At 41.3% G+C, this 25,037-nt stretch overlaps 2 protein-coding genes across 2 annotated transcripts; both read right to left on the bottom strand.

Annotated features, from left to right (window-relative positions):
- Positions 1 to 5,469: 5,469 nt before the first annotated feature.
- On the bottom strand, positions 5,470 to 18,453 carry LOC119648310 (transmembrane protein 209). Its single transcript, XM_038049990.1, has 10 exons — positions 18,342 to 18,453; positions 17,982 to 18,286; positions 17,825 to 17,926; positions 6,885 to 7,107; positions 6,663 to 6,811; positions 6,491 to 6,609; positions 6,293 to 6,424; positions 6,132 to 6,231; positions 5,971 to 6,068; positions 5,470 to 5,887 (listed from the first exon to the last, which is right to left on the bottom strand). The coding sequence occupies exons 1-10, from the start codon at positions 18,359 to 18,361 to the stop codon at positions 5,531 to 5,533; spliced, it is 1,605 nt and encodes a 534-aa protein (XP_037905918.1). The 5' UTR covers positions 18,362 to 18,453; the 3' UTR covers positions 5,470 to 5,530.
- A 1,378-nt stretch (positions 18,454 to 19,831) lies between these two features.
- On the bottom strand, positions 19,832 to 20,251 carry LOC119648495. The gene has a single exon (XM_038050261.1). The coding sequence runs from the start codon at positions 20,249 to 20,251 to the stop codon at positions 19,832 to 19,834; it is 420 nt and encodes a 139-aa protein (XP_037906189.1).
- Between the last annotated feature and the right edge of the window lie 4,786 nt (positions 20,252 to 25,037).

The raw sequence follows: 25,037 nt of genomic DNA, 5'->3' as shown, positions 1-25,037 counted from the left end.
TAGACTCAACTCTGGAGTTTGTGAAAGTACCATCCGGTTTTCTAAGAGAGTCCAACTTCCCCGACTCATCCTTATTAGGGATTCTGCACAACCTGGAAGTCTCCCTTTTACCTTCCAGTTCCTCACAGTAGGCTCTAAAAGAGTCTCGTTTCGAACGTTTTATGAGCCTCTTATATTCACGCTGTGAGTTCCGGAAGTTTAGCCAGTCTTCATCTTTATTGCTTTTGCAAGCATGATTTAGAAGTTGTCCGGTTGATTTCCTGAGTCTCTGTAGTTCTCGGTTCCACCGTGGAACCGTTTTACCACTTTGGCCCCAGGAAATAGGACAAGCCTCTTCAAAGCACTCTAAAAGTGTGCGATTCAGAGTTTTCAATTGCTCTTCTATCGCCAAGGGAGTCCTTAGTCGCCTAGGGAGCTCAACTTTGTCGTCAAGAAGTTCATTGAACTTTGTCCAATCCGTTTTCCTAGGATTCCGTCCTTATATTACAGGCTGTTCGTTTACAATAGTTAGACTAAATTCCAAGCAACGGTGATCTGCGAGTGAGGCTTCATCTAGTACTCGCCAGTTTCTAATCAACTCTATCAACTTTGAAGTGCAGATTGTTAGGTCAATTACTTCACTTCCACGAACGTAGGGGCGCACCCTATGTTCGCGGTCATCAGACCAGCTGAAGTGATAAACAGCTTCTCTCCTCTAGGATTGCATTTGCTACTGCCCCAACAAATATGCTGAGCGTTTGCATCACAACCTATTAAAAGTTCAAGGCCACTTGATTCTGCATGCACTATCAGATCCCTTAGTTCTTGCGCCGGCGGAGGGCACAAAGAATCTTAGGGTAAGTAGGCAGAGGCATCTATAACGTTTCTCCTCTTACCATTAACCTGGTATTGTAAGTTGACGGCAACAAGGTCCTGTGAACAGAATTGTCTCAGCATGATTGTCTCTAACTATTTTGACATCAGAACGCAGGCCCTCGGTTTCGAGGATCTTTCATCGAAGAAGATCCTGGTCCCTTTGACTGATCCAATGCCACAGATTCTGTTAAAACGAACCCATGGACCTTGGACCAGAAATATATATTCCCAAGAAACTTCGCCTTCTTTCGTAATGCCTTCCTTTGTCGTCGACTAGAAGCCCTCCCAGGTTCACGCAGTCCGGGCTGCATGGATCTATTTTCACATACCGGCGTTAGACCAGTTGCGTTCACATTACCAGCTTCCCTTTCTTCCGTTTTTCCGAACACAGGTGGAGGAGAAGGTTTTGACATGCAAGCCTGTAGTTCCTTCTCCTTTACGGCTGAAGTTTCCTTTTGCCGAGCCTTCCTTCAAGGACGCGGTGCGACTTTCCCTTAACAGAATAGGTAACACTGTCACCGACCGACCGGCCGTAGTCAAATTTCCTGTTGCTCACATTAAGGGAGTTGCTGTATCCTTTTTGGCTGACCACGTCGTAGACACCGGGTGTAGGTTTTCCACTAAAGTGGAGAACCTGTATTCCACAGATTTCTCCGTAGGGGAATATGAATTAAGTGAGGTCTCCAAAATCCGTGCCTCGGCCACGACCTGATTTCTCAGAGTCGCGGGTGGATTCGAAGTCTGTGACTTCTTTCCACTTGGAGAGTTACAATCCTTCATTTCCATCTTCATGTGTGTTTGGGCACTCTTAGTGTAGTAGTAAACTACCGCAAGCTCCCTCACCACGACAGAGTGGTGTCCGAGGGGGAGAAATAATAAAGGTATTAGTAACATAGAATGATATATTATAATATTTTACTATATTAAGTTCATGAGAGATCTGTAAAATTGCATGCAGTAATATGGTTTTTTAAACGGAGCACCATACTGGAAAGTTTAGAGAAATCCTACAATTATTAACAAAGTTATAGTAGGCCAAAGATGCCTACTTCGCTCCAAATTAATACTTCCTAAAAGTTAAAATATCAGTGTTACATGTGATTAAATATCGTATATATTCAAGGTATATACACTGTACTCAATTTTTTCTTACATAAACAATCGACAAAAGCTTTTATACCTTAATTATTTTATTAATTCATCCCATAAATGCTCCTGCTGCTGCTGGTTTAAAATGTGGGCTTCGAACTGGCCATGACGTTACCAGTACATTCACCTCTTCATAAAATTGGCATATAATAGCAATGGTGTCCGGTTTGCGCTATCATGCATGAAAATTAAATTTTCATCGATGAATTCCGCAAAAGGCATACTATCTGCCTTCCAGACTTCTCGATATTGCGTCTCGGACTAAGTCCATGTGATCTATAATACATCCGTTATTTGACCTCGTGATGAAGTCAAGATCCGTGTTCGCTTCTAATATCATTCCTCCCCATTCGTTTTTCGTTTTAAAATCATTTTTAAAAAACCAGTGTCTTACATTAAATACATAACGTTTGTTTCTTATTTCTAGCCTAAATGCAGCGTATCTATCATAATTATATATTAAGAAACGGGTGGCTATTACAATGTTTGGCCTCCCCAACCTTCTCTAACTTTACTTTTTACGGTATATTTACTTTACACATTAATCTTGACAATTTATGATTGAAAAAAATGGGCATATATTTGAAAAAAACTGCGCCTACACCTAGAGCGCGAGAAGGCTTATCTACTTACTTATTCTAACTTAATCTAATCTAATAAATAATACTTAAATCTAATGTTTTAACAGCGCTTACAATTCTGCGCTTAACCTCTATGCACCCCTACCAGGCAAGAAGTGTCGAAGGCCAGGCCTTAAGGATGTGGCCAATGGGGTCGAGCTACCCTCCAGATAAAATTGCCGCATGAGTGTATTGGAATGATTCTCCATTCTTCCGAAGAATCTTTCTAACAGGTTGATAGTGAACTCTCGAAGAGGTTTAACTTTTGCTCGCCTGTATACTTCGGCGTTGCGGCCGCACTTCTTAATTTCCCAATTGTACGACAAGCCGACCCAGTGTCTCAAAATTTGAACCTGTGTTTTGGCCTCGTTGATTTTTATCCCCCAGGTCTGGTAGTATATGCAGACATCTGATAAGTATTTCTCAATAGCATAAGCTGCCTTACTGGGTCGGAGGCTCGCCGAGAAGATGAGCATATTGTCAGCGAACTGTGATAGTTCTGTGCCGCTCTATGAGATTGGAACGTCGGCCGTGAAAATGTTGTAGAGTGTAGGTCCTGAAATGGATTCATGCGGTACTCCGGAAGTGACCGGTAGGAGATCGGAATAATCATTTCTCACGCTGACGTAAAAATGCCTATCTTCGAAGAAATTTATTATAAGTCTGATCATTGGGATAGGGAAATCAAGGCTGATTAGTTTGAAAATGATTCCGTTAACCAACACGGAATCAAATGCCTTTTCAAGGTCTAACGCACATAATACTGTGGGTTTGTTATTGACGTTAAGTTTGCTGCTCATTGAGTCGTGAAGCTAGCTTAGTGCGTGTTGAGTCCCGTGCGTCAAATTGATGGTTCGGAATAATGTTTTTCCGATCGCAATGTTGGACTTATCCCGCTGTCCATGCTTTTTCGAAAAGATTGCCCAAGTTGGAAAGGAGAGAGACGGGCATGAAGTTTGCGGTTCGTGAGAGCCGCCTTTTTTCTTAATGGCGACTATCTTCGCTACTTTCCAAGTAGTGGGAAAGTAGCCATTATTGATGCAGTTGTTGAAGACTGCAAGAAGGGACTTCATTGATGCCCTGGGGAGGTTTTTGATAACAATATTTGCTATGTCATCTGGTCCGGTTGATTTTTTGCCGTTAAGGCTTTTAGTGATGGCTGCGAGCTGTGATAAGCTCAAAAAGGTTTTTGGGCCATTTGGTTTGCAGGATGGATTAGAGGTGGAGAAGGTAGTTAATTTGAGTGAATGTTCATGAAGAAAGTCTTTGATTGTCGTGTCTACAATCGAACTGACGGCCTGGTTGTTTCTAGACGAAGGAGAGTGTAGTTGATTTAGGAAGGACTCCGCGAGTACTTGACCCTTCCTTTCTTGGTGAGAACGACGTTTTTGGATCTGTTGCGGACTGTCAGCCAATTTATATGTTCAAACATATTAGATCCGGGTTTCACATCTACTAGCTTGTGGGTGAGTTCCTGGCTACGGAATTGTTCCACCATTTGACGGATTAATGTACTAAGGCAGTTAACCTGAGAAATTAACACTTTACATTTTGTTGCCATTTTTGTGGAAGTTTCACTTGAGATTTGTGCCAGATCTGCCTGACTTTCAGATGTTTTATTATCTCGTGCAGCAGTTTATTAAACTGAACTGCGTGTAGCACAATTGATGGCAGCAGTAGCTAAAATGATGGCCTCATCGATCTCTTTGTCCGTTCGATTTTGCGAGACAGTGATTTTTTCCAGGTTTAACTGTGGTGCTAATTCTGCCCTGAACTTATCCAAGTTAGCATGAGCGAATGATCTAATTGTGTTGGGTACTCGCTTTTGCCGTTGAGAGTTTAAGGAGAGTTTGAGTTCAACTGCAAAATGATCGGACATTCTTGGTAAGTGGCGTCTGTGGACATTAGAGAATAGTCAAGTATGCATTGATTGTCAGGCGTTGTGGGTGTGTCTAGCAAGATCATCTCAAGCGGGTCCAATTCACTTTGATTATGGATCTATTTCTCGAGGGTAACCCCATTTGGGTTTTTTGCCAAATCGCCCCAGGAAGTGTGCCGTGAGTTAAAATCCCCACCAAAAATTAGGTATTTAGATTTTGACTGGAGATCGCTCAAGATGTGTAAGTCTTGGCCCAGCTGTTCAGAGGGTGAGTTACATTTTATATAGACTGCACCTATTAGGATGCATCTACTGTCGTTAGTTTTAACTAAAGCCGTTACCGCGGAACAGGTTTGCAGGTTTTTGATGGAGACTTCCTCAAATGCAGCCTTTTCTGACTAAAAGAGCGGTACCGCAGTTGGTGCGGTTCAGAATAATGTTATATCCGGTAAAATGAACCATGTGCCTGCTTTTTAATAGTGTCTCTGAGACACAGCAGAAGTTCGCTTTCAGAGAATCTACCAAATTTTGTGCGGTGGCACGTTGGGCGTGTGAGACCAAGAACCCGGAGTTAATTGTGACAATTTTTAACTCCATAAACTCATTAAAATTTGTTGTTTGTTAAAAGTTGGGTAGCGGCGAATTGTCGCTGTTCATTTGTTTGGGCCGAAACGAACGTTTCCCATATCGGATCAAGGCCTTGAGTCTGCGGTACACTACAGGATTTCAGTACCCTGTAGGAGGCAATGTGATCAGCATTGGGCTAGCCCGAAATTATTACCCTGATTGGACTCAGGTACTCATTTAAAGCTGAGTCGACTGGTATCCGACGTCAAATCATGATTCAAGTCCCACTGCCACCAGTGAGATTTGGACCGCGACCTTCTGTACAACAGCCTTGTGCTCTAACCACGCTGCTATCTCAACACTATTCTTCTATTGTCGAGGAATAATAGTAGTAGCGCATTTCAAACTAGAAAATTCATTTATTTGTTTTATGAAAATACAATAAGCTTAACCCTACACGTCAATCTTCAATTACACACAAAATATTTATGCCACTTTTGCCCAAATTCACACCTTCCAAAAGGCCTTCGTGATTCGTTTTCATGTAAATAAGGAACTGTATGATCACATAAAATAAATTGTTCCGATCATATGCACAATTATGAACCTTATCGTCGCTTATGAAGTTGAATTTCGGTTTCAATTGATTAGTACATAAGATGGCACATTTTGATTTGTTTTTCACTTCGGCAATAGTTTCTTTCGGAGTCTTCTTATCGCCGATAACAACATATCTGTTGAAAAACGGCCGACCGCCAGGTTGTGGCAGAGGCATTAGTTGACTGTCCAAGTACGTACAAAATAGGTGGAAGAGAATCTAAGGATCCAAAATAAAAAATAATAAAAGTTGTACACTAAAACTTTGAGCAATATTCCATTTTTATACAATCAGGAACTTACAGCAGAATCCGTTGGAAGATGTTCATCCCAATTCAACCCGTGATATGATGATCCCGAATTCCATCGATAATCCGCAATGCAGCTTCCTTTAGCTAAGTCTGATAGTGGGGAATGAACGTAATTATAATGAGTTAATTTTTCGATAAAATTTGGTTTTGTACCTTTTATTCTCTGGACTAAGTACTCTTGGTTTGTGGACATTTCCAAAAATGGCACGATGAGTGGAAGCATTGGTACGTGGGATGACACAAATTGCTTATTCTAGGGAGAATTTTCACATTATTTTACCAGATAGTTTTAAGATTTGCATGCGAAAACAAACCTCTGCTGTTTTTTTCAATCTCTCAAGTCCAACACTACCGATTTGGATATCTGAGAATCCTCTCGATTTGAACGATTCGTCAATCTTGTTGATTTCAGCTTCAATCCTTTGCAAAATTGTACCCGATATCCACTATGACAGATAAGAAAAAATGTTGAGCATCAAATGCTAAAGCACTTCACCTAAATGTTGGCTTACCATTCTCAAATTCGCTACGTATTGAGACAACCGCGAAGAAGGAATTTTCTTTATTATTTCTGAATTCCCGTCATCGAACATGCCCCCCTCGTCTTTTGTGCTTTGTTTGTTTGGAGAAGCTATAATTTACAAAGTTCGAGACAAATTGTGTAAAATGATAGATTGATCTTACCTGCCGAAGGAGATAACTGGTATAGGGAAGTCTTGAGTAGAGTTGCAGCATTATTACAATAATTCCAGAACGAATTTATAGAAGTGGGACTTAGTGTTTTTTGTGCAACCTGCGCTTCAGAAAGATTATATTCCTGTTTTGAGTATTCCCTGAAAGATGATGTGAAGTATTTTGATTTGTATAGTATATACGCTCATGCATGTATCAGATTTGCGATCTTACTCTTTAAGTAGCTGTTGTAAACCTCTTTCATCCGTCACAACATTCTCCTTCGCATACGTTTTGTAAGACGTTGCAAATATTCCATTCGCACTCAAAGCACTGGTATTGAGTGATGAATCATTGTGAACTGAAGAGTTCCAGGACGTGTTTTGTGTTGTGTTAGTGCCAGCTCCTGGTGGTGTACATCGTGTATATGCCCAATTGGCAGACGTCATACGGTTAGCTGGAGTAAAAAAATAACTCTTCATAATATTCTCACTTTACTTGAGCGCTATGGAGGCGATAAAGGAAACAAACACAATTACGATCTGAGTCTCGAGACCTCTGGGCGTGCAATTTATGAAAGAAGTTCCCTGATAGATAGAGAAGTAATGTCTATTAATTCTCGCATTATTAGAGGAGATGCTGACATCCATTGCGTATTGAAGCTTTGTGGGGTTGTATCCTGCCGAGCTTCTCAGAAGAAAATTCGAATGTATATCTATCGTAAATCGTATTAAAGTCTTCTTGCGAGAGTGCGATTGTGGTGTGAAAGTATCTCAAACTTTACCCACACGAGGATGACAGGCAACGCGGCATTTTCTGCCCCATACACAAGAAAGGAGACTAGACAGCTGTGGGGAATATCAAATTGGTGGACCTCAGCGCAAAGCCGGGCTGTTTGAAGTCCCTTATTGCAGCAGCGTGATAATGATTAAATTAAATTGTGAAATATAGACAGTCTCATAAAAAAAAGTCAAAGTCGTTAAAGATGTTTTACTTTAAAAAACCAAACGTATTTTTAATCTTTATGTTATATGTTGTATACGATTTTGTAGCATACCTTATATAGAATTAGCTGTATAATTTCAATTACTTACTACTTCCATTATTGCCATTTTCCTCAATTTTCTCGGCCGAAAAAAAGCGCTTAAAATAATTTTCCCAATTTATTGAAAAAACGTGCTGAAAGCAATTTTCTTAGAAATTATAATTTTGGCTTTGACGGTTTCGCCTCTACCCTGCGGAGCATCGTGACCGGAAGCGGCAACGGGTGGCATTTAGCTCGTTTTTATTGAAATCAAAACCTGACGAGGGTATGAATTATAACAACCGAAATCGCCTGGTTAGAACCTAAACTAACTTTAAGCTAATAAAATGAAATTTTTTGATGGTGGTCACGCTGCTCCGCAGGGTAGAGGCGCTGAGGCAGCGTCTGATGAGATCGCCTCTGCCCTGCGATCGAAACCGAATTTTTAAAAGTACTGGGCGCTCGCCCACGAACTGAGTAGTCCGCATAGTGAATAGCAGAAGTAAATTGCATCTCAAATATGTCTAGCCCGCCATCAAGGCTCAGGACAACTCATCCCAAACAAAAAATTTTTACATTTCTTAATTTATTGTGTTGTTAGCAAATAATTGCCCGAAAAGCTGAAGCCTCATACCGTTAACGTGATACAAAAAGGATCTAATCAAGGGTGGCGGACGTCTGCATGTCCGTATTGTGTGAGAAGATAAGTTTAAAATGTCCACATGCCTCAGACTAGGACCACAACTAGTGGAAGCGGGGAGTCACGGCAGGTACGGCTAGAATTATTTTACGGTAGACAATTAAATTTTATGACTTATTTCTGTTACATTATGTTGTCGCATGTCCAAGCATGCGAAACCGATTGTTTTATGACCCACACGAAATCCATTAACATCAGAAAAAACTGTTACGCAAGATTATGATTCGCGAAAGAGTACATGAATGGAGTGTCAGAGGCTGGACCGCCGTATTTTATGGTTCGACTAATCAAAGCTGATGTTCTTTTCAACAGGACAGATTCGTCATGTGCCAAATATTGTAATTTATTATTGGGATCTATGCTATCTCATTCTCATGGCAAATTAGGCAACAATTGGATTTTGATAAGCGACAATAATCCGAAAGCTCGAATGACAAAGTTTGCTGGCTGACAACCATTGAATTGCTGATTTTAGTCTCATTGAACATTTTTGGGAAATCGTTGACAAAAAGATCAAGAAACACAATTTCACGAAAACAACTAACCAATGAGTAGGAGTGTGCGAGATTTCCAATGAATCTGATTTCTAAGCTTTTTGACAGCTATTACTGCGAAATGGGTGAAAGCGATCGAAAGGGCCGGAAAGTATAGACATAGAAATATGACAACATAATGTAACATAAATAAGTAAAAAAAAAAAAAGCAAATTTCATTTTCCACCGCAAAATAATTCTAGCCGTACGTGGCGCGGTTCCCAGCTTCCACTAGTTGTCGTCCTATTCTGAGACATGTGGACAACATTTTAAACTTATCTTCCCACACTTTTCGGGCAATTATTTTCTAACAACACAATAAATTAAGAAAATTACTTTCGCTACATTTTTTTCGATAAATGAAATCAAATGAAGATTGGAAAAATTATTTTGAGCACGTTTTCTTTTCTGGCCAAAAAATTGACAATAAAGAAAGTAGTTATCTTATGACAACTTTTTCCAAAAATGAAAACTACACATCTAATTCTCTTTATAATATGCTACAAAATCATATACAAAATGTAATATAAAAATTAAAAACACATTCGCTTTTTTAAAGGAAAACACCTTTAAAAACTTTGAGCACTTTTTTTTTTGCCACTGTATGTTCGAATCACACAGAAATAGCTATGTAAGCAGTAAGCTAAAATTAATAAATGCATCGACACATTGGTCTACTTTCGCACAAATCAATATTAATTACTACAACATAATAGCAGTTCAAAAAAATGCTGAACATGCGCTTGTGCCAGAAATGAATCAATAGGTCATGTAAGCAAAAATGTGTAAATTGTAAATTGCTTAGTTATAAGATTTCTTGTATAAAACAAAGTGATAGTAATAAACCACGCCACAAGCCAAAGAAAAGTGAAAAGCAGTATTTTCTTCTTGCTTCCTTCAGCGTACAATAATTTGAGGATTATTGTACCTATCCCGGCAGCCATCAACAATATAAGAATTATTGAATAGATACCAATTTAAGGATTGATATCTGCCCATTTTTTACACTGTATAAGTTGGAATCACTACAGTTTGGTTAACAATAGCATGATCTGAACTAGATTTTCCAGTATAAGGACCTAGGTTGGACTTTATAGAGCTGAAAAGTTGTGCGCTCCTAGATTGAACTTAAAAGGAGTTTTCTTATTCTATATAATTTTTGAAGCTAGATGGTACTTTCTTCACTGCATTTTATTTTCCAGTTAAATCCTAAATAATAGCAAAATATTGCTCATTTAGGATGGGTTATGAGGTATTAAATATTTTCGTAGATTTTGATTAATAACTCTCTAGTAAACACCAGCCGCAGTATTAACAGAACTTTTACACATAAATAACTTATACAACACTTTTGGCATTTTAAAACGCAATATGGAAGGGATCGTTCGATTCCCTTAAATCGGGCAACCAATGATTACATCTGCAAAAATAGCCATTTGCTTTACCAATAATAAACAAGTCGGAATACCGGAAGCTCGTGCTTCGGGTATAAAGGTTTTGTGTTCATCTTATCTAAGAAATTTCAACGCATATTTTTCTATCCGTATATAGCTACAAAATTACGAGACATACGTACATATAACAGCCGTAGATGTTACGCTCACCCTAAACAAACAAACTGCCTATTTCCGAATACTGTACACATATAGGCACGTATATAAATCGATCGTACCCATATTTCCGATTTACTTCTTATATCTATCTGAATTAGGCTCTACCCGCAAAGTTCATTAGCACGCATATACTATATACCTACATACACACATGTCTCGTTGGAATAATTGATATTCATATACAAATGATTAAAGAATTAAAACAACATAATTCTTTTCCACCCAATTCATACTTCGTTGTGGTATTGACAAATTGATATCTGATGATGACGTCATGCACGTTGTAGAGTGCACGAAATTCACAAAAAAATGTAAAGTTTTACCCCCTATAACTTTGTTAATAATAGTTGGATTTTCTTCAAACTTGACCAAATTGTGCATTATGTTCTTCATTATACGTATGCCAAATTGTACTTCTGGGATGAACATAAGGGGGGTGCCGGGTAAATTTCTAAAATGTGGAAATATACTATTATTAACTTTATTTGTACAGATATCGGAACCGGATATATTTTGAGGCCTAGATTTCGTAGAGATGCGCTACTGAGATTTTTTCCAGATTTTTCCGTTGGATAGGTTCTGAGAACGAGACCTGTTACACTTTTCGGGGGTCATATTTTGAGCCCTCACTCCCCTATGTTTCACCCAATATCAAATATTGAACCAGTTTCGAAAAGTACTAATTGGGACCTTTCATTTGATACCCCACATGGCCACATTTTATGAAAAAAAAATTTGCACCCTCCTTTCACATGTATGGGGAGCCCCCCTTAAACTTAACACAAAATGGCGTCAGTTGCTGCATGTAAAGGGAACGGCAGATCACATACTCCTACCAATTTTCGTGACAATCGGTTCAGCTGTTTCCGAATAAATCGAGTGTGGCAGACAGACAGACAGACAGACGGACAGACAGACATCGAATCGATTCTAATAAGGTTTTGTTTCATACAAAACCTTAAAAAGGAAATATTTTCTATTTTATTGTGCGACGGCGTTAAGGCCGAGTTTGCAGCGATAATCGTCGATGAACAAATGGAAGCGATAATTATCATAACGTGTCGTAGACGCTCTTTCGTTCTCACTGAACTTAGAGGCTTCTCAACTCAGTCATCAAATACTGGTGCAAAGACATAAAAGCAAACTAAATTTTAAGCAGAAACTTTGAGAAAATTGCGACAGAGACTGAAATCTCCTTGGTTGCCCGCAGCACGCTTATAAACCGTTATGGTTTTTTCTGTAAACATATTACGGGACTCAAAATGACTGCTGCGTATGATAAGCAGTTCGAAGTGGTCTCAACGATAAGCAACTCTCTCGACAAATTAGACAAAAATGACGCTACTTTGCGGCAGATTACGTCGAAAGGGTTGCCGAAACCAAATCAAGAAGTTGCCAAGCAATTCCTAACAACGGAAGAGATACACTGTGTAATAAATGAGTATTCATATAAAATAATGTCAGAATAAAGATTTTGAATTTTTTTCAATAAAGCATACTCGGGAAACAGTTTTACCTTGTTCTATGTACCACCCGTTTGGAGATGGGCACTCCATAGCATCGTAGCCCGCATAGAAAAAGTAGAGTTTTGAAAGGATCGTTTTACGGGTGTGTTATTAGAGACCGTATCGGAAGATGCAGCATTTGCCATTTTCGTAGGTGAAGTGCCTCATACATTTGATATAAAACCAAGCTTCGCGTAGGTGGTAGCAGCGAAGCGTTCAAAAAACCATTAGTAGATCTAGAGACAATTTCGTACCACGAAACATTACGCAGAAGAATCGTTCAGTTTGTCACGCGACGGTATTGAGCCCAATAATGCAGCTACATGGAATGTCGCTCGTTACGGGCCTTAACAGCTTCTCCGACCAGATTATATTCATTCACACGTACTATGTGACCCGCGCTTCGCATATTTCAGTCCCCAGATCTGGACCCCATCGAACACTCTTGGTGTATTCTACAGCACGAAGTAAGGGAGTATCCAGGGCTACGCGGACGACATTGTTCTAATCTGTAGGGGCAAATATGAAGATACCCTATGTGATAGAATCCAAACTGGATTAAGGGTTACTAGTGCCTGGTGCAGGAAGGTGGGACTGCGGATCAACCCAACCAAAACCACCATAGTACCATTCACTAGGAGGCGTAAGCTGGAACACCTGAAAGCCATAACATTACATAATATGGAGGTGAAACGAGAAATAAGGTCAAATATTTGGGAATCACGCTAGACCAAAAATTACTCTGGAAGACACATGTCGGAAACACTTGTCGAAAAGCCACGAGGGCTCTGATGACTTGCAGATCCATAGCAGGAAAAAAATGGGGTTGCAGCCCAAAGATACTACTTTGGATATATACTGCAATAGTAAGGCCAATGATTACCTATGGAGCGGTAATCTGGGCAAAAAGAACCCAACTCAGCACACAAGGCAGGGAGTTACATAAGCTCCAAAGGCTGGCTTGTGTGTGTATCAGTGGGGCAATGAGGACATGCCCAACGACATCCCTGGAGGTCCTTGTGGGATTAACCCCTCTCCATCTGCACATACAGATGCAGGCAAGAAGATCAATATTCAGGATGGCCGGTAGTATGAGTGAGGCGGGAAGCTGCCTAAATCGAAGGAAGATTGATATCCTTTCTAGGCGGTATCCCGAATTACTGATACCGAGGGACAACATGACAACGAGGTTTCACTTCGATAAGAAGTTGGAGTAACAAGGCAAATTGGGAGAGCGTGGCTGCGACATACGGCTTAAACCAGCAACTAATTACTTGGTATACTGACAGATGGGTGCCGGTGTCATTGGTCCAAGGAAAATGTACTTTGAGCCAATGGGCAGGTACACTAGCATATTCCAGGCGATAATTTACGCCATAGACAAATGTGCCTCCTTTAATCTGCAAAGGAACAAAGGAACAAACAAAGGGGCAGAACATAGCTATTCTCACCGATAGCCAAGCAGCGATCAAGGTACTTAGGTCCAACCAGGTGAACTCTACACTGGTATGGGAATGCCTTGAGAGACTGAATACACTCGGCTCGTCCAACAAAGTCTGGATGCTTTGGGTTCCAGGCCATGCTGGGTTGGAAGGCAATGAGGCAGCGGATGAACTAGCCAAGAAGGGAGCAGGGATGCCTTTACACGGGCCAGAACCCTTCCGTGGAATCAGAAACGGTTTCATGGCTATGAATCTAAGAAACAAAGAGAAACGGTTGAGGGAACTATATGGGGCGGGCCTACCAGGGATGGAGCAGTCCAGGGTGCTTATTGGGGGATACGAACCCATGCGTACAAAGGATTGCTTAAACCTCACCAGAAAGAACCTCCGAATCATAGTGGGAATTCTCACTGGTCATTGTCGGCTGAACTATCACCTGGGGAAGCTGGGGATATCTACGGACACTGCCTGCAGGTTCTGTGAGGAGGGGGACGAAACCTCTATGCACGTCCTGGGACAGTGTCCGGCACTTGTGCAAAGTAGGTCGATACATCTGGGAGAACGCTTGGTACCAGATGCAAGGCTGAAACTTCTGGAAGTGGGGAACATATTAAAGTTCCTAACGGTTACAGGCCTGCTTGAGATACTATGATCAACAGGTACACTATAACCAGTAAAAGGTGCACAAGAGTTCTTCAAGGACGCGGTGCGACTTTCCCTTAACAGAATAATAAATAAGGGAGCATATCATTATCTCTAAAACATAAACTTTTGGCCAAGGCTGTTTGTGTACACAAGCCGCAATTTACAGTTCATTTCCTATATGTATTATACATGTACAGAAAGGGAAAATGTTTATTGTATATATTGAAAATCTATAAATGAATATTTTGACGTGTCGTTGAGTTAAGTCTCAAAATTTATTAGAACATTTCGTTTCGGTACATTAGGAGGCTATTTCGTAACGGTACATTAGGAGGCTATGTTGTCAGCATTGAACTATTTTTTCCTCGCTAGATATCTGACACCTAGCCTACAATACAAGCCTTTCTTTTGGAAAAGTTGTGTTCTGTGTTCTGAGCCGCCGAGAAATGCTCTGCTAACACCATAAATTGTACGAAAACAGTAAAAATTCAAATTTTCAAAACATCGAAAATGGTAGCACTGTGCGAAAACACGTTCTGGAAGACTGCACTCAGTGCCTCGACGACTGCATCAGTTGCGACGGCGCGCAATTCAAAAACTTACAATAGACCATAAGCAACATTTTGTAATCGCGCTTCCTCCATATATCGGTTATTTATTTTGATGTGAAGGGACTTTTGGACCCTGTGAAAAGACTTTTGGACCACCCTGTATATATGGTTGTCATTCACCCTTGGTGTGGTATAGCGAGTCAACCATACCTACGCACGATCGTTCGTGATTACCTGAAATGCCCTGCAGCTCATCCCACGATATCCTGAGACAGTCGCATTCCCACTCTACTGTCCTGTACAAACCTCTCTGTGACCAAAGGGTTTGAAAGGCGACGTTCGATTACGGCAGTCTGCTGAAGACTAAGCAATTTAAATATCTCCGATCAATGCTATCAGCCAATGGTGAATTGCGTTACGAAATTAGTTCACGCAACAACGAAAATTGGATGAACTGGCGTTTCACAACGGGCGCTTTTTGTAATCTATGGTTGCGAGTGCAAGTTGACTATAAAGTACAATGAACGGCGTCTCGCGATAACGAACAGATTATTCGCTTTGATGGGGATTCACTTGTCAAGGGAAAATGACTAAAATTCCGACCGAAACAACGATAGCTTGATATGTTGGATGGTAATTTGAGAGCTTCGCGAATCTATCCAGATCTGGCCTTTAACCGAGTAAAATTGCGCATCCGATCAAGACGAGCCAAACTTGCTTCTGAATGGGATAGAGCCTGGAAAAGAAATATCTACCGCATTGAGAAGTCGCGGTTCGAATCTCATTGCTGGCGGACTATTTAACTTTTACGGTCTTAAATAAAGTGCTCTAAGATGCCACATATATTGCGCCATTATATTATTATTATTCTCTTCATAGTTTAAATTTGCAGTAATTTATTAGCCAATGTTTAAAGAAATTTTTCCGTTATTGGCTAAAACGATTTTTATCACGCATATCCAGTATGGGATACTTGGAAAAACGGAATAGATAATTCGTCAATACTGTTTAGCAGCAGCGAGGCATAAACTCAGGTACTCATTCACAACTGTGCCGACTGGTATCCGACGTCAAATCACGATACAAATCCCACTGCCACCAGTGAGATTTGAATCCCACTGCCACCAGTGAGATTTGAATCGCGACCTTCCGTACGACAGCCTTGTGCTCTAAGCAGTCAGCTATCCGGGCAGCAACAATACAACAACAAAAACAACTATCGAAAAACAACAACATGGAAAAATCGTCCCCTGCGCAGCAGAGGGCGAAACGAAATCTTAACCCTCACAAATTGGTAACTACATCTGGAATGGGGAGACTTACGATATCCGGGAAAAAGACTAAAGAATGTGCAAGGGAAAGAGGGGACTTCCTATCCTTCGCCGGACACCTGAGTGATCAACGAAACTTCAAACCAAGTGAAATGGAGAAGGTTGGAATCTAAAATGCTGCTGGCTAACGACTCCAAAATCCCATTCAGACGACCGAGGAACTGCCAGGCGAAACCTCTCTAAAGATGACCGGGGTCTTAGTGTCAAAGTAAGCAGCTGTTTGGACAACGGAGTCTTGTTGATAGTCTGTGCAAATCAGCGGGAGTTTCTGAGAACACACTCCTCCCGTCAAAACTGATATCTGCTTTGAAAAGTACTAACCGAACCAGGCAAAAATTCAGACAAACAGACAGTGTTGCGTTGACAGATGAGATGACGAACATATACAATGCCAAGTCTATCTCTCCTTTATCGCAAACGAAGAGCGCGGAAAGGAAGAGATCTGCAAATAGATGCCAAGAGAACACTCGGAAAAGATCGGTGGACACACAGGCTTATCCCTGCCATTAACGAATGGCTGAAGAGATGGCACGGTGGGATTAATTATAATCTTACCAAGTTTCTCACAGGGCAGGGATACCTCACCCGATTGTCCGAACTGTATTGGAATCCCAGAGGACGCAGAGTACGGATTCTTCCACTGTTCAAGATTTGTGGAAAAAAGGAAGAACTTAGAGGTGACTATAAAAAAGATGCTGATACCAGAAAATCTAGTGGGAGAATGCTAGCGCGTAAGGAGGATTGGGAATCGGTCAACTCCATGATTGCATCTATCCACAGCAAACTGCGAAAGGCAGAGGAAACGGGAGAACCACAGTTACGTACGTCTCGTAGAGAAGAAAATTGACAACGCTAGAATGAGCTGACTCTACCCCGGGATGTAATAGCTTATGGTGGTTCTACGAGACATGGAGAAGTCGGGGTAGTTGCAGTGGGTGAAAATCAAACACTAACGTGCCGAAGCCAGTGTCTTTTGAAGATTTCCAAATCATCAAAAAAGGATAAATGGACGGACGACAGACAGTAAACCGATTTTAATAAGGTTTTGTTTTGAACAAAATTAAAAATGTTCGTAGGTAAGACATGGTATATTGAATATACCAAATACCACTAGTATGTTGGCCAAAGGTGGAACGGAGGGAAGCTGTATGAAATCTCTCTGGTTTGAGAAACCCGCCTGTCTCCGCATTATATGTGTTATGAATACAGGCATGGCAATCTCAAATTCAACTCTGAAAATGAGTAGTGATTTAGAACTAGAATCACAGGAATGATAACTTTATGAAGAATCACAAACTGTGGGCAGATGGATGGTTGGAATATATCGAATCAGAGGGCGGACAAACATGCACGGAAGGGATGTGAATCATCATTCATGGGATCAGGGTTGCGAAGCATCGGTGGGCTGAAGGCAATTTAAAACAACTTAAACTGAGCAAACTGAGAATTAAGCCAATGGTTGGCCTAGCAACCAGTCATTATACTCTATGCACACGATAAGGATCTCCACTGAAGAGCTAATATGCAGACAATGAAGGAGAAGCAATCTCCCATATTTCATTATCAAACTCTGAAGAGGAGCCCGAGCAAGTGAATATTGTCAGTTTGACAGGACATAAAACAAGCAGTATAACCTAATGCTACACAAAGCACCCTATTCATCCGTTCAGAGTATACCACCACCCTGCCCTACAAGTTTGGCTAGGCTACTTCGTTCTTCAGTTCAGTAATATGCCAGCTTTTTTTGACTAGTCTAGCGCCACTTCCCCTTCCTCAGAAAATATAAATTTCTGACGTTTCTGCTCCCAGGCAAAGTGAAATTATACTCACAATCGTTGAATGAAGAATGCCAGCTTAGAAGCGTCGCGTTCATGGGAGCCTCATGGGTTTCTGGGCCTCCTGCTTGGGGGGTTGACAACACAAACGACTTGTCTAAAAGTGAAGTAAATGAAACGAAAAACTTTCTAAAAGTGTTACTGCTCCTTACCTTTCTCGTCAAACTGCATTAAATCCCGTTGCGCTAAGGTTCCCTTGATTGGCTCGAAACTGAACGCAAAGAAAAGATACCGCAGAAAGTATACAAACGCACTCAACGCCACGAGGACCGCAGCGGTGTACTCCACATAATACCATTGTGAAAACGAATAAGGACACTTGTTGAAAATATCAAAAAGCAAAACGGCAAGGATCCCAAGGTGAATAGCGCCCCATTTTAGGTGCTGGCGGGCTTGCTTCGCTTTCAGTTGGAGCTCGAGACCCTTCGCAACTATTTCACTGGGTTTTTTTGGAGTGCTTGGGAGGAGACAGTTAGTCCAGTTGTTATTATCTTGTGTCGTTAAATTCTCACCAACACGTTGTAGTATTCATTTGAAATTAATCACTTTTCAGTCAGGAACCGCACGTGCGAAAATTGGCGCACTCAAAATGTTTACCGGGTGCAAAGTTGTTTTCAATTTGAGTTATGACAAATAGGCAGTGGTGCCATATGAGTGGACTTGGGTTTACAAGAAGCAAAAAGTGACTCTTCGAACTTTTCGTATTTTTGACTTACGATTTTAAATTTGAGCTTAAAAAAATCTTATTATCTGGGAGCCCAAATTCATTAGATTTGGCAATCTGCCTCCAATGTCCGCACTTCTTATCAATAATTTCCGTCGGGTTTTCCAAAATATTTGTCCATTTCAAGAAATGTAAAACTTGCAGACGATTGCACGTATATAACACTGTAAGAAGGCGGTTCAAAGTACCCCAAGGGTTTCGTGAATGGACCTACAAGAGTTCGAAAGTGTGAAGGAAAAGGAGGTTGTCAATATAATAGGAGCTGGTCAAAAGTAACACAGAATACCGAATGAGTGCCTTCAGTGAGTAGTGAAGAAATCTTGAATAAAATAAACAACAGAAGAGAAAACCCTGAAGAAGAGAACAGATGGTTTCCAAAATACAGATTTTTTTTTTTTTTGTCAAATTTTTAGCTAAAAATGCAAATAATCTTTTCAGCCTGTTGGGTATCGGAGTGTAGCAAAAATCCTTAATATAATTGCTTAAGGCTCTTAGGCCACAACAAAGATTACTGATCCTTGGGACGGGTAATGGGACTAGTAAAAACCACGGATTGATTACGACTAGCCTGGATTATTCATTTCTTTCTGATTTATATACAAAATTATTTCTTAGTTTAAATGCTTAATCAAGAAATTATAATTCTATGCAAAAAGCTAAATTGCATATTCAACAAAAATTCTTGGTTGGAATTTGGTCGCCTTGACCATGATGAACTTCCGTCAGCGTTTTGTTCCCTATATTTTTGCAAGCATAGTTGATATGGGTCGATTCGTACCTGGTTAGCACGTTTTGTGATGCAAGGTGAAGGTCGCTGACTTGAGTATGAGGCATTGTGCGGGTGTCGTCTAGCTATCACAAACATTTTGCGGTGGAGCGAAAAATGTTTGATGACCTGTTTCTTGGGTAATTGTTGTTTGATTTTGCTAGTGCCCGGCAAGAATTGTTGCAATAGATTTTAATTGTTTACATTTATATTTAATTCAATTTATCTCTTGATGTGAATTAATTCTTTTGATTTATACAGCGACAACTGTTCGATGATCTGTTTCTCGAACATACCGCCCACCAAGAACCTCTGGGTTATTAGATACTTGTTTCATTGTTAGCTGCTGGTGTTGGATCGTACCAATTTGGTTCTTGGGTTTGAGATCATTGCTGCGTCTTACAGAATGACTGGATGTTCTTTCTTATGAGTAGGAGGACCACTTTGTGGGAGGAGTTTTCTCACTTTTTACCAATACCAACATACCACGGTTGTAAATTGGCGATTGGTTTTTACCATTTTGGACGTTCCTGTAATCTGGACGGGTATTCTTGATGCCATCGGTTCCAGAATTCAGTTGACACTTTTTGTGTTAGCTGCCACCGTCGTAGTTCCTTGACATTTTCCGGTGTTTTATCTGGTAGTGCAAACATAAAACTTCCGCTTAGGAAGTGTGCAAGAGTGAGCGCATCTTCGCCGCTCGCATCACTACTTAACGGTGCTAAATGCCTGCTGTTTAAGCATGTTTCGACTTGAGCGAGGGCGGTGTACATCTCTTCGATGTGTAGAAGGGATTCTTCAAAGGTTTTCAAGAGATGTCGTTTCACAGATTTGACTCCGGCGTCCCATAATCCATCGAAATGGGGACTACTTGGTGGAATGTGTGGAATGATGTGGTCATTCGCCATCCACGCGTGCGTTTCTTGCGTCATAGTTTGAAACATGGTCCTTATTTCCTTTCTAGCTGCTATGAAATTTGTTCCACAACCAACCAAGAGAGCACAATCGTTGAATCTGTCCAGTAGTGGGTGGCAGTATCAGTCCAACTGACATCTGAGGTCTTAACTTGATTCATCAGTTTGACCAACAATATTGCGTTATTAAGCTCAAGTCGTGGTATGGTTTGTACAGCAAGCGGTGTTACCTTTGTTTCAGCCGTTAGTAATCTAGCCTTGGGCTCCTCCAAGTGCTTGAATTTCTATGGTGAGAGAAAAGCATTGCACTTTCTTCAATCACTTGCGCGTGAAAAATTTTACGCATTTACTTTGGTGGTAGTATCATGCATATGATACATGGGATGGGAAAGCATACACAAGAAAACTATCTTGGCTTAATCGACACACACCCCAATTACCGTATTTGCAATGACACTCCGTGCCGGCTAGAACATCGATTTACTCCTCCTGTATGCAGTCTTCTTGGATATACGATTCTGAGAACGAGACTATTACAGTTTCTGATGCGCCCATTTCGGGTTTTAACTCCCTTATCATCTAGCTAATGTTGAAAGTCATTATCACCAGCGGCGGAACAGTTGCTTTAGTAGAAAATCCAGATATCCCAGTTTCACATCGAGGTCCACTAATTCAATATCCCGAAGGACTATCCGACGTCCTGACGTACGCCATTACTCCAACTAGGGCGGGTTGAGCTACCGTTTTTTACCATAGATATTGCCCTTATAGACTTTCTAGGTTGAATCGCCCTCACCCATAAGAATGTGCGGCCGCAACTTTTTATCCATGACCAGATGGTCATGGCATCGATCGTAAATTTCGTCTTCATGTAGCCTGCAGAATCGTTCATTTTCTTTTACGACATCAAAAATTCCTGGGAGGATTCTTCTCTCGAACGCGACTAAAAGTTCGCAATTTTTATTTTCAACGACTCCTTGGTCAATTTGAGCGGAACAGTTTTTGTATGCTGTCGGCTGCCACGTGCGTTGATTTCGTCGTCGTAGTTGTTACTGGTTGTGATTGTCGAGCCCTGGTGTGGCATTTGATGATGTCGTCTCTTTCGTTTTTGGTACTGACGTTGACACCATCAATTCATTGCTTTCATTAGCGTGCGGTCTAAAACCTCGCGCCGATCACTACCTCCTTGATCTGGATGAAGGTAGTTTGTATATAATGGTCAGGTTACAAAGGATACATTATAAGGCAGGGAGTCGTCTTAGACAGTTGTTGATAGTTGATCTTCTCGAGAGTAGCCCTGCTTCTTTTATTTTGCCTCGCATATTAGTTACGATCAGCCTAATCAGTCTCATCAATTTAGTTAGGATACGGAATTCTCTCATGGCTGTTTTACTCTAGCGACCTTAAAGTAGACGAAAGAATGGTAGAACTGAAGGCCATGTTTTAACGGTTTTCCTTCACTTGTCCCAGGGAGAAAATCTGATCTGTTGCTGATTTGTCTGGAGTGAAGCCTCTTTGATTTGAACTGATGATGTTCTTGTAGATGGTATTCAGAAACTTGATACCTCTATAATTGCTATATTGTGTGTGATTTTTATGTATGGGGCAGATAATGCTTTGTTACCATTAGGCATTGACTCGCTGCCGCAAATCATCATCATCATCAACGGCACAATTACCGGTATCCGGTTTAGGCCTGCCTTAATAAGGAACCATTGTCTTAGATCGTTGTTGATGTCGACTGGTCTCGAGAGCGATCTTGCTGCTTTTATCTGGCCTCGTACATTGGTCAGGGTCAACCAAATCAGTCTTATCAATTCCGTCGGGATACTGAATTCTCTCATGGTCGAGTACAGTTTTACCCTGGCTATGATATTATAGGCGGCCTTAAGGTCAATGAAGAGATGGTGCAACTATATTCCAGCAATTTTTCTATCGCTTGCTGCACAGAGAAAATCTGATCTGTTGCCGATTTGCCTGAAGTGAAGCCTCTTTAGTATGGGCGAATGCTATTCTAGGCGTATGGGGCTATCCGACCTGGCAAGATGGCTGAGAATATCTTATAGATAGTACTCAGTAACGTGATACCTCTTTAATTGCTGTATTGCGTGATATCTTCCTTTTATGTATGGGACAGACGATGTTTCGTTGCCAGTCGTCAGGCATTGATTCGCTGTCGCACACTTTGAGCATCCTACAACAAACCGCTTGGAGTAATTGGCCGCTCCATATTTAATCAATTCGGCTGTAATTCCTTTGGCTCCTGGTGACTTATGATCTTGAAGCCGGTGGATTGCACGGACTGTTTCTTCTATACTTGGTGGTGGCGGGATTCGTCCGTCGTCTTCAGTTGGCGGGACCTCCAACTCGCCGCTATTTTGCTTGTTGAGCAGTTAATCTTGATCCCACTTATCACATTGCTCCAATATGTCCATTTTGTCGGAAATCAGATTTCCTTCTTTGTCCCGACAGGATGAGCATCGAGGTGTATAAGGTCTCATCCTGCTGACCTGTTGGTAAAACTCCCACCTTCTGTGCCTGGTGCGATTGCTCCCTATACTATTCGAGTTCACAGACAGGCTTTCTTTTTCTGTCTATGAAATCGCTTTTCCGCTCGACGTAGCTCGTTATTAGTCTCCGGCCGTGCCCGCGTCCTTTGAGAATGCAACATTACCCGGTATGCAGCATTCTTTCGTTTCGTTGATTCACTTACATTCATCGTCGAACCAGCCGTTCCAACACTTTCTGCGGCTGGGACCAAGTATATTTGTGGCCGTATTTATGATAATGTTCTTCAAGTGAATGTGAAGATCAATTGTTGATACTTCGTCTCCAGGACATCTGTTAGCTGCGGTTATTGGGGCATCTCCTTCTCCAGGAAACCGGTCCCTGTCCAATCTCCTGCAACGCTGTTATATCAGCCTTATATTGGGACAGGGCTAGCTGCTCAGCATCATTTGGTCTGTACAGGGAGCACACGTTCCATCCGAAAATGCGCAAATCGTTATTCCTTTGTCGTTTTGTGTATTCGTAACATGTTGTTTTCCGTGTAGGGTTGTCGGCCCTACTCAACCTCCAACCTGGAGGACCAGCTAGTACAATTTCTCCCGTTTTTAGGCGCGGGAGACTCGCCTTCATCCTTCTCCGTCTGCAGCTTTTCGTTAAGAAAGAGCTCCTAGCGGCCACCACGTGGAGGTAGAGATAGGGTTTGGTAATAGAGGTGTTGGTGTTAGTTCAGAAGGCATTTCCCAGGTTTGATGCTCCATCGTGGGTACCAATCTGCGTTTTTCCCTGGGACTTATACTACCCTTTGACAGAAAAGCCTTTAATCATAAGTTGATGCACCATAGTTTGGTATAATTTCCATCGGCTCCTGGCGACTTATGATTCGTAAGCCGATGAATTGCATGGACTATTTCTTCTACAGTTAGTGGTGGCAGTATTTGCCCATCGTCTTCAGTTTGAGAAACTCGCTAATATTCAAACTTCATCAGTTTTTTGAACCAATCGCTTCAATATGCCCATGCGGTCAGAAATCAGATTTGCCATTTCGTCTCGATAAGATGATCATCGAGGTGTATATCGCTTTATCTTTTTAACTTGTTGGTAAAATTTCGCCGTTTGGTGCGGTTGCTTCTGCACATTTCGAGGCTTTCTTTTTCAATTTTTTGTTCGAAAAAGTGCGTGATATGGCTCTGTGTGTGCCCGTGTTCTTAAGTATTGCATTGCTCGAAATGCGATATTTTTTCTTTTCTTACTATCTCATGTTCATCGTCCAATCAGTCGTTCTTAAGTCGGTTGTGAAGATAATCTATCGATGCATCATCTCTAGGGCCACTGTTCATGGTAGTAATTGCGGTATCTATTTCGTGCTAACAGGTGGTGCGAATGATTTTATTGTGTATGACTTCACCGTTCACTCTCACTTGATTATCAGAGGGGATTCGAGGTGGCGTTACTATTCTAGCCCGGAATAACATACCAACGAGATAGTGAGCCGAGTTTAAATTCCACCCTCTCATAGGGAGCTACGTGCGCTGACATTCATCAAGCTGAAAAGTGGCGGCGTTCGATTAGTAGATGGTCAATTTCGTTGGAAGTGATCCCATTTGAAGACATCCACGTTTGTTAGTGGACGTGTTCCGGCGCTGTGGCGCTGCTAGCTCAATAATCCTTATATTACGATAGTGTTTCGGTTAGCTACTGTTCGCACGTTCCTTGAAAAAATGGGCAAACCGTTTGTCCATTTTGGTTGCCGGGTTGATTGCTGTAAAATTTGTTCAATGGCTCCGTAACAGGTGGTTTTCTGTGCAGATTTGTCCGCCCTACCCAATTCCAAACCAAGAGGAACAGTTGGTACCATTTTTCCGTCTTTAGTTGCCGAAGACACCTTCATTTTTCTCCGTCTACAGTTTTTCATTAAAAAATAACTTCCAGAGATCATCAGGTGGACGTGGAGATAGGGTTCGGTAGTGAGCTGTTTTGGTTCACCAGGCGCTTCTTTTCGTCCTGGGACCTATATTAACTTTTGTTCGCAATGGAGCTGCCGCCCTTTCTTAATGTGTATTATGCCCCTCCTTTGACTTTCAAGTCAATATGCCCGTGACGATGTGGCTAAGCCTAAAATACTGCGATGAGAAGCCGTAGAGGTGAATTTATTAAAGCTTCGAGCTCCACTTCTTGTGTACTGTCTCCATATGTACAGAAGTAAAATTAGCATGGATCAGTATTAACCTGATGTGGTGTTGAGATACCTGCATTTGGTTTGGTTTTGTTGCCTTGCTGATAGAGCAAACAGACGCTA

The sequence above is a fragment of the Hermetia illucens genome, chromosome 2 (genome assembly GCF_905115235.1).
Source record: "Hermetia illucens chromosome 2, iHerIll2.2.curated.20191125, whole genome shotgun sequence".
Taxonomy (NCBI): Eukaryota; Metazoa; Arthropoda; class Insecta; order Diptera; family Stratiomyidae; genus Hermetia; species Hermetia illucens.
Note: the sequence above shows the minus strand (reverse complement) of the source record. Positions and strands in the feature narration are given on the sequence as shown.

Coding starts and splice junctions, on each gene's coding strand:
- LOC119648310 (XM_038049990.1), bottom strand. CDS start 18,361: ATGAATACTACAACGTGTTG. Junction 6,812..6,884: donor TTACAACAGCTACTTAAAGA/GTAAGATCGCAA, acceptor ATCATCTTTCAG/GGAATACTCAAAACAGGAAT. Junction 6,425..6,490: donor ACGTAGCGAATTTGAGAATG/GTAAGCCAACAT, acceptor TATCTGTCATAG/TGGATATCGGGTACAATTTT.
- LOC119648495 (XM_038050261.1), bottom strand. CDS start 20,251: ATGACGCAAGAAACGCACGCGTGGATGGCGAATGACCACATCATTCCA.